Source organism: Oryzias latipes, chromosome 2, assembly GCF_053564925.1.
Source record: "Oryzias latipes strain Hd-rR chromosome 2, Olatipes_Hd-rR_3.1".
Taxonomy (NCBI): domain Eukaryota; kingdom Metazoa; phylum Chordata; class Actinopteri; order Beloniformes; family Adrianichthyidae; genus Oryzias; species Oryzias latipes.
In genome coordinates, this window is record NC_136238.1 from 33,315,699 (window position 1) to 33,330,832 (window position 15,134).

Consider the following 15,134-nt stretch of genomic DNA (forward strand, 5'->3'; position numbering starts at 1 on the left):
CCCTGAGAGGACAAGGTGGGTGAAGACCGGCCAACTCCACCCATGTATGGAGGTGTGGGTGTGCTGCAGGTAAAATAGGGCCAAGCCGCAGAGCCCCCCCCCCCCCCCCCCCCACACACACACTCCTGGTTCTCTGTGTTAGTGGTGTGTATTTACTGTGTGCTGCTAGCATGCAGTGTGTGTGTCTAAAGGGGAAGTTCAAATTTTGGGGGGGGGCAGTGAAAGGTGAGCACGGATGTTTCACCGTGCCCCCCTCCACCAGACCCTCTCCAAAATGCCCTAGATTAATCAGGGTGTCTAATATGCAAGTAAAAGCGAAATGGAGGGCGGGCGCCGACACGACCCCAGAGAGAGACACCCCCAGTGAGTCCCGCCAGCATAACCCACCCATCCAGTTCCCGGAGCCCCATGTGCCTGTGTGCAACATTTGTTTGGGGGAAGAATTCTATTTTCTATGTTCTTGTTATTCTGCATTTAATGGATTTTGTATATGCATGTATAATTTATTACAGAAATCTGCTTGATTCCTGCCTTCAGTAACAGATAACAGGTACCAAGGTCACCAGTAGGCCTGTTTTGGACTTAAATCTCTGTTTTTTTCTATACTGGAGTGTTTATGGAGCCACAACACCTGCAATGCAAACTAGACAAAAACACACCATTCTAATGACGTATCTAGTATGTTTACATCTTCCCTTACTGGATAATAAAAAAGCCTTTTAGCCTTGAGGACAGAGAGAGAGGACAGCCACAGAGCCTAACAGGTCGTGTTTCTCCACCTCTCCCCTTTTGACTCTTGTGTGTCTTTTCATTTCTGCTCATTTCATTTTTGGACGTCCTGAACCACCTGAATCTGTGAAGGCCGGACGAGACGGCAACAGCTTGGAGGCACAGACGGGGGGGTTGAGGACAGTTTTTCTGGATTAAATTTGGATGAAGGGTTTCTCTTGAGTGGACTGACGACACGGGTGAACCCTACAAAGGTAAGCAGAAACCTGTCAATCAAAGTCTGCATTGGGCCAAACCAACTGTCTGATGTCCACAAAGTGAGTAACTCAGTAAATTGTAGAATTGTACATTTGGGAAAATCAAAGTATTTAAGAAAAGTGAAAATAAGGTTTACAGAATAAGAGAAAAAAGAAAAAGTGATGAAGTGTCCTAGAGTTTGGAAACTCCAACAGTTCTCTGACGGGAGGCTGGTTCACTGGGATTGTTGTCCCGGGGAGGTGAGGACCCCCCAAGTACAGAACTGGACAGTCTGAAGATCCTAAAGATTGGTGAGAGACCAGAATCCCACAGTAGGACTGAGTGACCAGAATACCACGGTGTTGTAAATAAAGGCGTAGAGGCTAGTAGAGGCTCTGCAGTGTTGGATGTTCTGCTTTGTGGTTCTGGTGGGAATGAAGTGCACGGCTGTGCACGTGAGTGTGGAAGTCTGTGCACGTGAGTGTGGAAGTCTGTGCATGTGAGTGTGGAAGTCTGTGCACGTGAGTGTGGAAGTCTGTGCACGTGAGAGTGGAAGTCTGTGCATGTGAGTGTGGAAGTCTGTGCATGTGAGTGTGGAAGTCTGTGCACGTGAGTGTGGAAGTCTGTGCACGTGAGTGAGGAAGTCTGTGCACGTGAGTGTGGAAGTCTGTGCACGTGAGTGAGGAAGTCTGTGCACGTGAGTGTGGAAGACATGTCTGTGCTGTGAAGCAGCAGCTTCAAATTCTGCTGGAAAGGAGGAGCAGCCGATGTCTGAACCAACGGAGACAACTTTGATCCTAAACAGAAAACTGTCCTCTTTATAGAATGATGTTGAGGAATTCTAAATCAGAATAGAAATGTTTGTATTATTATTCTGTAAAGGATCAGAGGATTGAGGTTTAACACAGAGAGGAAGGTGCAGGTGTGTGTGTGTGACAGAAAGACAGAAAAGATGGGGGTGACATGAAGGTTAATGCTACTTACATACTAAAGCAGGGGTGGGCAATTAGAAGGGCTGGACCAGGAGCAGATGTGTGGAAGGGGAAAGATCTACCATGGAATGTAGATGAAAACATTTGGATTGAAAATTATATTCTAAAACAGAATATTCTGGAGTTTTTAGTTTAAAACTTTATTTCCCATTTTAGATCAATTTTTTATTGTGAAGCTCTTTGGTACCTTCAAGTAATTGTAAAGTGCTTTGAATAAAGTTCCATTCATTTATGATCCTTTTAAAAAAAAATAACATTATTTATGAAATAAGACAAAAATTCAGGAAAAATATACTAATACATTTAAAAAAAACAAAAAAAACAATCAATAGTGGATCCTCCCCCTTAATAATCCTAACTTTGAGGCTGCAGCTCATCACGTCTCACAGTTTGTGCAGCTGCGTTGGGTCCTGCACGTCTGTTTCTCATTCAGTAATTCCAGAAGTTTATGGCAGTAAAACTCCTCACTGACTAAATACATTTTTCTCAGACAGACATGAACATTTTCACACTTTTCTCTCTTGTTTAAATTCTCAAACCTTCATGGAAATCAGATCCCGGATCTTAGAATGAAAACAAAGATCTGATTGAATGCAGAAGGGGGGTATGGAAGCGATTCTGTAGCATAAATAAAAAGCAAAGTCAAAACCAGAAATGCTTTTTCATTTTCAAAATGAAGCTGCATTTTTTGACTCAAAAATAAAATGAAAAAGCAATCCACCAAAATGCTTTTTCATTTCTTTCCTCAACACAGCTTATTCTGTCACTTAATTAAAATTAAAATGAAAATGGTATTTGACATTTCATTTTCAAGACGTTATATTTCAGACAAAACACGTTATTTCTGGTATTTTATTATGGAATGAACAGACATGCAATCCAAATGAATACATTTGTACATCAAATAACGATACAGGGCATGCAATAACTCTCATTAATTTCAGAGTACAGTACATGTCATTTCTATAATGGGTATAACAGTGACATGGGTGATATTAGCGCTTTATGCCATCTTTCCAGCTCGCTGGGTGTGTGTACTGTAAACTATGATGTAAACGCGCATGCTAAAAGTCAGTGACGGCTGGCATGACCGCACTTCCGCAGATGTCGGCTCACTTGACCGCGGTTCCAGCTGTCATGAAACAGCAAATTCCGCGCGAAGCTGCAGATAAATTTGTAAATATGTGGGAATTACATCAGTCTTTATTTTGTTCTGGACACCACTGGAAACACAAATTAATATGATGGTTTCTCAGATCGCAACAGCATTTCCGCCTTCGTTCATCGGAGCTTCGCGCTCCGCTATGTGAAGGAAGCTGGCGGTCTGAAGAACAAAGCTTGTCCGCGGTGCGTCAGGAGGACCGCAGAAGGCGGACATGCTGCTATGTAGTCCTGAGAAGCTGTGGAAACTCATCAGAAGTTCACAACCATCACAAAACCCTCTTCTCTGCCGCTAACACAGTCTGCTCCTGGTGCGTGTGTGTGTCAGCGGCCGGACACACAGAGAAAGCAGTGACGTCATCGCCCCGCCTCCCCTCTGCTAATGCTTTTTCGAAATGAATATTGTGACAATGTGCGCGGGGTGGATGTTAAAATGCAAATGCAATCCCCTCTTTGCATTTTCGTTTTAATTATGACACAGAATGAGCGGTTTTAAGTATAAAATGAAAAAGCATTTTGAAATATTGCTTTTTCTTTTGAATTTTGAGTCAAAAAATGCAGCTTCATTTTGAAAATTAAAAAGCATTTCTGTTAATCCATTTTAATTGTCAAATTAGACATTTCTAAATGAATTATGCTACACATTTACCAGGGACCTTTTTGAAAATGAAATGTCAAATACCATTTTCATTTTAATTTTAATTAAGTGACAGAATAAGCTGTATTGAGGAAGGAAATGAAAAAGCATTTTGGTGGATTGCTTTTTCATTTTAATTTTGAGTCAAAAAATGCAGCTTCATGTTGAAAATTTAAAAGCATTTCTGGTTTTGACTTTGCTTTTTATTTATGCTACAGAATCGCTTCCATAGGGGGGAAGAAAATGTCACGTCTTGATCGCGTGGCCAGATTAAAAAAAACAAAAACATGGGTCTCTGATATTGTTCAGTGGGCCGGACCAAACATGGAGGCGGGCCGGATCCAGCCCACGGGCAGTAGTTTGTCCCCCTGTTCTGATAGATTCATTTCAGTGAAATGATTTATTTTGTTTAGGGGTTAAGATACTAAAGTGTGTGTTGTGTATTTTGTGTTTTTCTGTAGAAGTTTTGATTGTGTTAAAAGTTATGGACTATATAATTCTTTGCTTTGTCTGTGTTTTAACAAAACATTTGTAGTTGTGTGTGTGAATTGTGTTTGTGTTTAGCTGGAGTTGTGTTGGTGACATGGCTAAAGGGAGATAAAGAGCAGCAGGGGCTCTGGGGACAGCAGGAGGTCAGAGGTCATTGGGGAACCAGCGTATGCAGAAGCAAATGAAACACAGCAAGGAGGATCTGATGACGTCTGACAGGACAGAGCAGTGAAGAAAGACAACGTCTTCCCTCTGGGGGGGTCAGAACAAACAGGAAGATGAGATGAACTTAGGACAGGGAGGTGGGACAAAGCAGGTTGGTCTGGGAACTGCTTATCCAACAGATGATGGACGTACAGCACACACACACATACTAGATATATAAAATAAAATAAACTATTTTGGATGAACAGAAGGTTCCAGTTTTAGGGGTTCCTAAATCTTTAATTATACAACAGGTGATGTAATTTCTGTAGATGGATGTTTGTTAGGAAACTTTTTCTGGAATCACACTGCATAGAAATGCTGTTAGTTCACGCCCAGCTTCTCCAGACACACAAATAGTTATAAGACTCAAAAATCAAAATTGGAAACAGATTTTGAGGTTTGGACAGACAATGCTTACATTCATTCCGTCCACTGACGGTGCTTTAGATAAATTCTAATCTAGAGATTCAGCCTCTCCTCACAGCTGCAGCTCTGCAGCCTTGAGTTTCCCAGGGAGATGCAGTCAGAGCGCTTTGTTTGGATTTAGCTGCAAATGGTGTAGAGGAGTGTCTGTGCATGCTGGTGTCATTCAATAAAAAATTTTAATATTGAGTATGGAAATAGATTTTCTTGCAAATGCCAAACTATAAAAAATGCACCTGAAAGTGAGAAACAATTATGGATTAAAAGGACAATAAATTGGAAGAAGTCAATAAACAGTTAGTTGAGTTGCAGCTGGCAGAGGCTAGGCAGAAAGCAAATAAATAAATAAACAAATACATGAAAAAATAAATAAAATCAAATATATATATAAAATGTCTTAGACTCACAGCTGAAGCTCATTAGTCACATTTATCTGGTACATTTCCGCCAGGTCCGCCTGGTTTCATTTTACAAACTATAACTCACCTATGAACAGTTTTAGTGTCAATCCGGCCTTCGCCCCGTAGGATATAGGGGACAATGACGGGGAGAAGTGGGTGAGAGACGGAGGTTTCCGGGGCGGAACACTCAGGGAACTGATGGATGCTGGACAGTGCTATTACTGCGAGGAACCCGGCAATTGGACTAGGGGCTGTCCATACGAACTTTGTCAGCTTTATGGGTGGTATCGGCCCAGAGGTGGACCACCTAGGGGCGGAACCCCAAGAGAGCGTGGACATGGGCCTGTTCACCAAATGCCTGCAATAAACTGGCATCCCAGGAGGCATGAAACCTCTGGAATCCTCAAGAACAATGAGACACAGACTCTGCCAAACACAAAGTCCTTGAACACTAAGGTCAGCAAACAGACTCTGAACCACCACTTTGTGTACTCGCCGACAGTACACAAATTTTTAATTGGGTTGTGACCTGCTGGTAAAGCTGGGAGCCACTACTCTGTGCAGCCCGGATGGGTTACAGGTCACTCTACCAGATGGGACTATACTCCACTGCAGAGCGGATGAACTCACTCATGAGGCGCAGTACCTTGTTTGTCCAACGGAGGAGCCACTGGCAGACTAGTACTGGGGATTGTTCGAATCCACCACAGATGATGGGTCGGTAAATTGTCCACCGACATACTGACCACACGCACAGCTGGTTTACATGCATTGACCTCTCTAATGCTTTTTCGGTCTGCCTCTACACCCTGAGGGGAGACCTCTTCTCAATTTCGTGTGAAACTCAGCAGATGTGTTACACGCGTTTCCAACAGGGGTTCACACTCTCTCTAGGAATTTTCAATCAGGTATTAAAGGAGGTGTTTCCTGACTGTCCCCTGCCAGTCAACGTCACTCTCATCCAGTATGTGGAGGAAATTCTGATAACAGCTGAAACAGTTGACGCATGTTTAGACGCCACAGGCGTAATTCTTAGCCATCTGGTGGCTACAGGGTGTAAAGTTTGCAAAGATTTCAGGTACCGCAGACAAGTAGATTCCTCAGAACATTATTTCCCAGTCGGGGACTGGCATGTCCCTGGTCTACAGATCAGCTGTGTTGTCTCATCCTAAGCCCATGAAGGTCAAAGAGGTTGTCATTTTTAGGTCTGACTGGCTGCAGCAGACATTACGTCCACAATTACACAGGGTTGACCCAACCACTCCATGACAGTCAGACAGCAAAATAGGATGAAACTTAAAGCAGACCTGCACTGGGCTGCAGAGGCTGAAACTACTTTTATTAAACTAAAATAGGCCCTAGCTGCAGCCTCTGAGCTGACAACACCAGATTACATGTAGTAGCCCGTTCTTTCTTAATGTTTCTGGAACAGAAGATCTTGCAAACAGTGTTCTGTTCCAGAGAAAAGGGGGAGGAGAAGGAATACTTATGTACCTAAGCATTATGTTAGAAAACATTGATAAGAGACATCACAAATGCACCAAACATACATTTGGAGTAACCAAACCACTCTAGCACATTGTCACGGGACACCCATTACAAATACTGACCACGTATGGAGGAGTGGCTTATGTGAACTCTTAGGAATTCACACTCTCTCTGAACAACATTTTAGAAGTACCCAACATCACATTCACACACAAAGGATCAAACCGGCGCGGCGGGAGAGCTGCTTTCCTGGTTGGGCTGGGGCGGCGCTCTCTTTCCCTCTGCGCCTCCCTGCTCTCTGGCTCTGGGGGCCTTGCGGCGGTCCTGCTGGCCCCGGCCCGGGTGGCGGTCTTGGTCGCCCGGGGGGCGGTTGTTCCCTGCCTGTTCCCGTGTGGCCTTGGGGGGATTCCGGCTGCCGTTGCTGCTGCGGCGGGGGTCTTGGGGTGGGGATGGCTGGGCACTCTCCCTCCTTCTTTTCACATTACACCATCCATTTTAGAAGAACATAAACACTCACCTGAGCACAGGTGTTAGCTCACCTTTGCATTAACAGTTTGCATGATTGAATGACTGAAATATTTCACACTAGTTGGTTTAAAGGCATAGGTATGCGTGTGAACACTATCTGTTTTGTGTACATGTCGACATGTGGACATTTTTGCAGCTAGCAGGTGTGTTGATAACATTTGAGTGTGTGTGTGGACAGGCCCCGCCCTTTTTGTACTACATTTGAACCTTACCATAATGATTAACAACCAGTAAACCTGTCTGCTCTATGCTGCTTCATGGTCTTACCCCCCCTCCCCTCCCATTATCACCCTCCTACCCCTCCTCTCTCTAACGTCCCTCTCTCTTCTTCCCTTCTTTCCTTTTCCATCCGGTCCAACACCCAAAATTTTCAAACATGGTTGAAATTAATAAAGTTTGGCCTCAATTACAAAAGGGGTTTATTCAGACATACCTTTGGTTTGTCTGAAGATTAATAACCCCTCTTGTTAAAGTAAAATATGTCCAACACAAGAGGCCCTCAGCTCTCATCTGCCTGCCCAGCTGTTGGACAGGACAAGTTAAAAAAAAAAAACAAGAAAAAAAACAAAGGATCAAACCACATGACCAGGAACACCACATGTGTGAGCTAAACAGGTGGAAAAAATAGGAGAAGATCAGGTCTGAGTTGCAGTCCACATGGAGCAAAGAGTTTTCCACAGATGGTTGTTGTTTCAGGCATGACAAGGATGCATTGAGATCAGAATGGTCAGCATGTGGTCAGAAAGGCAGAAAGACTAACAGGTCCCCAATCAGCTCAGAGCAGAAGTTGTTGAGCAGGATTAGCTGAAGCAGAAGGAGCAGAGCTGTTCAGGAACAGAGATGGGAGTCAGAGCCATGCTTCAATGAGGGGGTAAGATTACAAAGGGGGGGGGGGGGGGGGGGGGGCAAGAAAAAACAAGGAGATATCCAGTGGAACCAGCGACAGGGCGAGAGATCATAATTGATTTACAGACATGGTGACCTCCATCAGAGGTTACAGTCTTGTGTTGGTGTGCTTGGATGCATTTACTGGGTGGCCATAGGTGTGGCCCCCCAAGAAGGGAGACAGCAAATCAGTAATAAAATGTCTATTAATCATTATGTTCAACGCCATGATTTTCCCATAAAAGTCAGGTCTGATAATAGAATCCATTTCAGGAACCAGGACCTGCAGAAGGTTGGAGCCCTGTTAGGCCTGAAACATTCACTTGAAACGGTAAAACACCCAAAGTCACAAGGAAAGGTGGAGAGAATAAATCAAACATTCAGACTAAATTGGGCAACATCTGTGCACAGACCAAATGAAATGGGGTTGGTGCTCTAACATTTACTCTGATGTTAATCAGATGCTCAGTTATTCAGAGAGGGAGTTTGACCTACATGAGTAGCAGATAAAACTTTTACAGGGCCACAGTCACGGTTTCCATGTTCAGGGAACCTCAAATAACAAAATGTCTCACCCTGATTATTAAAATGCTCTCCATAGTTTTGTATCAGTTTTCTCCAAACAGGTGGGTACAGCAAAGACTAGCAGCTTTTCAGCTTCCTTTACCCCCAGGTTGTTCTGATATTCATCATCCTCTTAGTCCTCTTGATCTGCAGCAGCTCCATCCTCTCTAGGAGGCTTTTCCAACTCCTCAACACTTCCTGTCTGTTCTGGTTTCTCTTCCTTTTTGTTGCAGATTCTGGGGCACCAGTTTCCTGGAAGGGTCTTCTTTCCCCTTCCCCTTCTTTGCTTTCTTTTCCTTCTTCTTCTCATCTCTGATGGAACCAGCTGACCCAAGCAGCTGCATCGTCAGTTCTCTGTCTTCTTCATCATGATCTGGTTTGATTTCTGCATTTGTGGGGTCATACATGTAGTGGTGTTTTGTGAGATGCCTTTTCAGGCTTGTGGTGATTTGGGCCAGGAGTGATTATGGCTGTTGTGATTTGTTGTTGTTTTGTTGGTTCACTCATTGTCAGCCTCCTTTCCTCCCCCATTGACAACCGGGTCCTAAAGGGGATGATGACCTTGTTGGCAGCAGGGGGGTCCAGGGTTTGATGGTGGTGTGTGTGTGTGTGGGGGGGGGGGGGGGTGTTTGCGGTGGCACTGTGTTTGTGATGTTTTGTCCTTCTGTTGCTTTGTTTGTGTGTGTGGATATTGTGGGGTGGGGTTTCTTTTGGGATTGCATTTTTGTTTTTGGATCTCTTAGGAGATCCAAACAGGGGTATTGTGGAGGTGAACAGGGGTTCCATATTATTTTCTATGGTCTTTTCATTCTGCATTTAATAGATTTTATGAACGGATATATATGCATGTATAATTTATTACAGAAATCTGCTTGATTCCTGCCTTCAGTAACAGATAATAGGTACCAAGGTCACCAGTAGGCCTGTTTTGGACTTTAGTCTCTGTTTTCTTTCTGTACTGGAGTGTTTATAGAGCCACGACACCTGCAATGCAGACTAGACAAAAACACACCATTCTAATGACGTATCTAGTATGTTTACATCTTCCCTTACTGAATAATAAAAAAGCCTTTTAGCCTTGAGGACAGAGAGAGGACAGCCACAGAGCCTAACAGGTCGTGTTTCTCCACCTTTCCCCTTTTGGAAAAGGTTTGAAAATTCATGCAGACTCTTGTGTGTCTTTTCATTTCTGCACATTTCATTTTTGGATGTCCTGAACCATCCAAATCTGTGAAGGCCGGATCAGACGGCAACAAAAGACAACGTGGATTGCTGTGATTGTGAGACTAGCAGATGATCGATCGGAGCTGCAGTGAAGAGGACGGCGGTGTTTGTGGGAGTTGGAGCTGAAGATCGGAGCAGGAACCATGTCTTCCCTTCAGTCTCTGAGAGAGTTGATCAGCGAGCGACTAGCTGCTGCTGCTGAAGAAATCTGCAGACTCTGTGAAGGAACCATCGTCCAGTACGAGCAGGAGCTCTGTCGTCAGCGCAGACTGCTGGATGTCATCTGGAAACCACAGCTGCAGCTACACCACATAGGTATGTCACCTTCATAAAAGAAACAGAGAAGCCCTTTGAGCTTCATGCTCTTCTTTTTGGGGACCCGTCTGTCACTCAGTGGCGGATCTACACTAACTTACTGTCCTGGGGGGGGGGGGTATGTGCTCCTGTGGGGTGATTTCGGGTACACCCTAGACTAGTGGTCGCCAACCAACGTGCGGCGCATGCGGCTCTCTCATCCTTGTGCCGCTGTTGTCAGTGTTTTTAAAAATAAAAAAAATACTATTATATGTTGTAAGATTTCCACAAAAGTGGATATAACTGTGACCATAAATGAACAATCATGTCTTTTGACTGCTGGAGTGGTACAGAACCTGCCTTGTTGATTTGATTTTGGGGTGTGATTTACTTATGTTGATGTTGGGGGTCTTATTAAATGAGGCTACTGAAACAGCTAAAGCTAAGCTGAGCTAGCTGTTAGTGTGTCAGCACCTGTGCTTACTAGGGCTAAGACTAAAGCTGGGATGCAAAGTCTTCCACACATGGATGACAGTTTCTTTGATGGGAGCAAAGAAATGCAAAAAAAAGTCCAGAGACGGTTTGAAAAAAAATTAAGTTGCCGGATCCTGAGATCCCAACCGCAGCAGAAACATTTGAAATACCAGCTGACATTCTAGCTTTACAAAATGAAGACCAAACTTTAAAACCTTTGTTCGCCAAAGTGACGACGGAAAGTGACAAATGTTTGGGAAATGTGCAGTTTATTGTTGATGATGATGTTCTGTGTGCAAGTGAAGGTGAACACCTACGGTTAGTTGTTCCAACCACCTCAGGCATCATGCTCTTAGCACACACGCTCACATGGGCGGGTCACCTGGGTCGTTGCAAAACATATCGTGTTAGTTCATGTTTTTTCTGGCCATCTATGTACACTGATGTTCAGACATACTGTGCAACATGTCCTACCTGCCAGAAAACTGTCATTATGCATAAGTCAGACAGAGCATTACTGCACCCACTTCCTATCATTTCCACACCATTCAGGAGAATAGCCATGGACATTGTTGGACCTTTACCGAAGAGCAGCAGTGGTCACGAGTAGGGATGGATACTGTGCCGTGCCCCAGTATTGAACGAGCCCCGGGGCAACATTCTTCAAGACCGCAGCAGGGGTTGACATAGCCCAGAAATTTGCACTGGCCCTTCCTGAAAGTTACTGGCCCGACACCGCGCACAGCGCAAAACGCCAGCGCAAAACGCCACCGCCAAGCGGTCAGACTCCACTTTGGGGGTCTGGGGGGCATGCCCCCCCAGAAAATTTTCAAAATATGGTGCAATTTGGTGCATTCTGGTGACATCTAGCACTTATTTATACACTTTTCAATGACTGAAAATAGACCATATCAAACTTAAATCTGTCTAATAAGTCTGTTTCAAATGTTTTGAAGAGAGCACTGCAGTGTAGTAGGTAACACTAGTTAAGAAGTTTTCATTCTGCTTCTAATCACTGCTATTTCACATTTGTGCCTAATCAATAGTTAAGAAGTTTTATTTCCTTTTTTGCTCTGACTGCCTTGAGGTTCTGCTTTTTCTAACTGTTGCAAAGTTACATTTACTTTTTAGTTACTTTAGTTACTTAATGAAATTAAATAATTGAAAAATTAAATGAAATTAAATTACTGAGATCATTCAGATAACTAGAAATAGAGAGAGGCCATTAGAGAGAAGGGAAAAGGCAGGAACATAGGTTTGAGAATAGGGACTCTTTTTTTTTTTTTTTTTTTTTTCATTTTTGGGTTTTTTTTTAACTTGTCCTGTCCAACAGCTGGGCAGACAGACGAGAGCTGAGGGCCTCTTGTGTTGGACATATTTTGCTTTAACAAGAGGGGTTATTAATCTTCTGACAAACCAAAGGTATGTCTGAATAAACCCCTTTTGTAATTGAGGCCAAACTTTATTAATTTCAATCATGTCTGAAAATCTTTGGTGTTGGACCGGACGGAAAAGGAAAGAGGGGAAGAAGAGAGAGGGACGCTAGAGAGAGGGGGGGGTAGGGGTGATAATAGGAGGGGAAGGGGGATAAGACCATGAAGCAGCATACAGCAACAAGTTTACTGGTTGTTAATCATTATGGTAAGGTTCAAATGCAGTACAAAAAGGGCGGGGCCCGTCCACACACACACTCAAATGTTATAAACACACCTGCTAGCTGCAAAAATGTCCACCTGTCGACATGTACACAAAACAGATAGTGTTCACACACGCATACTTATGCCTTAAAACCAACTAGTGTGAAATATTTCAGTCATTCAGTCATGCAAGCTATTAGTGCAAAGGTGAGCTAACACCAGTGCTCAGGTGAGGTTTTATGTTCTTCTAAAATGGATGGTGGAACGGGAAAAGAAGGAGGGAGAGTGCCCAGCCATCCCCACCCCAAGACCCCCACCGCAGCAGCAGCGGCAGCCGGAATTCCCCCAACGCCACACGGGAACCGGCAGGGAACAACCGCCGCCCGGGCGACCAAGCCCGCCACCCAGGCCAGGGCCAGCAGGGCCGCCGCAAGGCCCCCAGAGCCAGAGGCCAGGGAAGCACGGAGGGAAAGAGAGCGCCGCCCCAGCCCAACCAGGAGAGCAGCCCCCCCGCCGCGCCGGGAGAACCCAACGCAGAGCCCCACCGGAGAAGGACGCCCACAGCCCCAGACGAGCACCCCACCACCACCCAGGAGTTCCGGGCATCCCCCCGCCCCAACCCCAGGTACGAGCCAGGACCCCCCAAGGGAGACCCGCTCCGCACTCCAGGCAGCCATCCGCCCGGCCCACGGTTGGTCCAGGGAGGAGCGAGGCAGGGGGCCCGCCGCCCCCGCCCAGGAGGGGGGAACCCCGGGGAAAAAAAGAGGGCCCACAAGGGGTGTTATAAATATGGCCCGACCAGGCTCGGCCACAGTTGGAAATTTGGCGGGGCTTAGCACTCAGGAGCAAGGACCAGAACCCACCCCCCAGGGACCAGACACCCCCGGCTCAGATGTAATGTGAACTCCCCCACCGCGCGGAGAGAGCACCGCCGGGCCCAGGAAGCCGGCACCCCGGGGACACGGCCGCCGTTGCAAAGGGGCCCGCACCCCCCACCAGGGAAGAGGCAGGGGACAGATGGACCCAGGTCCCACCTTCCTTGCAAAATGTGTGTGCGTGTATGTGTGTTTGAGATGGTGTGTGTGTGCATGTGTGTGTGTTTATGTTGGGATGTATATATTGAGGGGGGAGGGGTGTGTGTGTACTAAGGGGGGTGCAGTTAAAATTGGCGGGTAGGGCACTAAGGGGACATCTCCTGATTACTCACAGTGACGTCCCCTCACCCTCCCCACCAAGGGGCCCTAAATGTCTAAGGTGCAGTTAAAATTGGCGGGTAGGGTGCTAGGAGGACATCCGCTGCTTGCTGGCAGTGATGTCCAAGCACCCCCCCTACCAAGGGCCCTACATGTCTAAGGTGCAAATAAAACCGAAAGAGGGGGGGCCCACTCCATACGGCAACCATAGGAGGGGGGCCACTGCCTAGTAAACCCCCCCCCCCAAGGCTCATCGCAGGCTAAGCCCCCCACCCCCTCACCCTATTATGAGGTTATATGAGGAAGGGGGTAAGTTGGGGACAGCTGATAGACTGTCCCCCGGTGGTCAAACAGCTGCCCCCCCCCCCCCCCCCCCCCAGCAAGGGGGCCAGGCCCAAGGTGGAAGGGCAGCAAGGCACGTAGTATTGGAGGAGGATACAAACTGTTCTATCATGGTGTTGATAGGAAGAGAAATGGGGTAGGAGTGATTCTGAAGGGGGAGTTTATAAACAGCGTTCTAGAGGTGAAAAGAGTCTCAGACAGGATAATGAGCCTAAAGTTAGAAATTGAAGGGGTGATGGTGAATGTAGTCAGTGGGTATGCGCCACAGGTTGGCTGTGAGTTAGAAGTGAAGGAGAGATTCTGGAGTGAGTTGTATGAGGTCATAGAGAGTATCCCCAGAGGAGAGAGAGTTGTTATTGGAGCAGACTTTAATGGGCATGTTGGTGAGGGCAACAGAGGTGATGAGGAGGTGATGGGCAGGTTTGGTGTGAAGGAAAGGAATCTGGAGGGACAGATGGTGGTGGACTTTGCGAAGAGGATGGAAATGGCTGTAGTCAACACTTACTTCAAGAAGAGAGAGGAACATAGAGTGACGTACAGAAGTGGAGGTAGGAGTACTCAGGTGGACTACATCCTATGTAGACGAGGTCATTTGAGAGAGGTTAATGACTGCAAAGTGGTGGTAGGAGAGAGTGTAGCCAGACAGCACCGCATGGTGGTGTTTAAGATGACTCTGGAGGTCAGGAAGAAAAAGAGAGGGAAAACAGAAAAGAAGACCAAGTGGTGGAAGCTACAGAATGAAGAAACTTGTGAGGAATTCAGGCAGAAGTTGAGACAGGTCCTGGGAGCTCAGGATGAGCTTCCAGATGACTGGGAAAATACAGCAGAAATTATCAGGGAAACAGGTAGGAAGGTGCTAGGTGTGTCATCTGGAAAGAGGAAAGACGGTAAAGACACTTGGTGGTGGAATGAGGAAGTACAGGAATGCGTCCAGAGGAAGAGGTTGGCTAAAAGGAAGTGGGATGCAGAAAGGACTGAGGAAGGTAGACAGGAGTACAAGGAAGCGCAGCGTAGAGTGAAGAGAGAGGTGGCAAAGGCCAAACAGAAAGCTTACGATGAGCTATATGACAGGTTAGACACAAAGGAAGGAGAAAAGGACTTGTACAGGCTAGCCAGACAGAGAGACAGAGATGGGAAGGACGTGCAACAGATAAGGGTGATTAAGGACAGAGATGGAAAGGTTCTAACAACCCAGGAGAGTGTACAGAAAAGATGGAAGGAGTATTTTG

General features: G+C 45.9%; 1 protein-coding gene across 1 annotated transcript in view; it reads left to right on the forward strand.

Moving 5' to 3' along the window:
- Positions 1-482: 482 nt before the first annotated feature.
- Positions 483-15,134, forward strand: part of LOC144986974 (uncharacterized) — a 239,984-nt gene continuing 225,332 nt past the window's right edge. The window contains exons 1-2 of the mRNA XM_078935709.1: positions 483-983; positions 9,978-10,280. Of these exons, the coding sequence (XP_078791835.1) occupies positions 10,109-10,280 (172 nt within the window). The 5' untranslated portion in view covers positions 483-983; positions 9,978-10,108. The remainder of the gene's footprint in view (positions 984-9,977; positions 10,281-15,134) is intronic.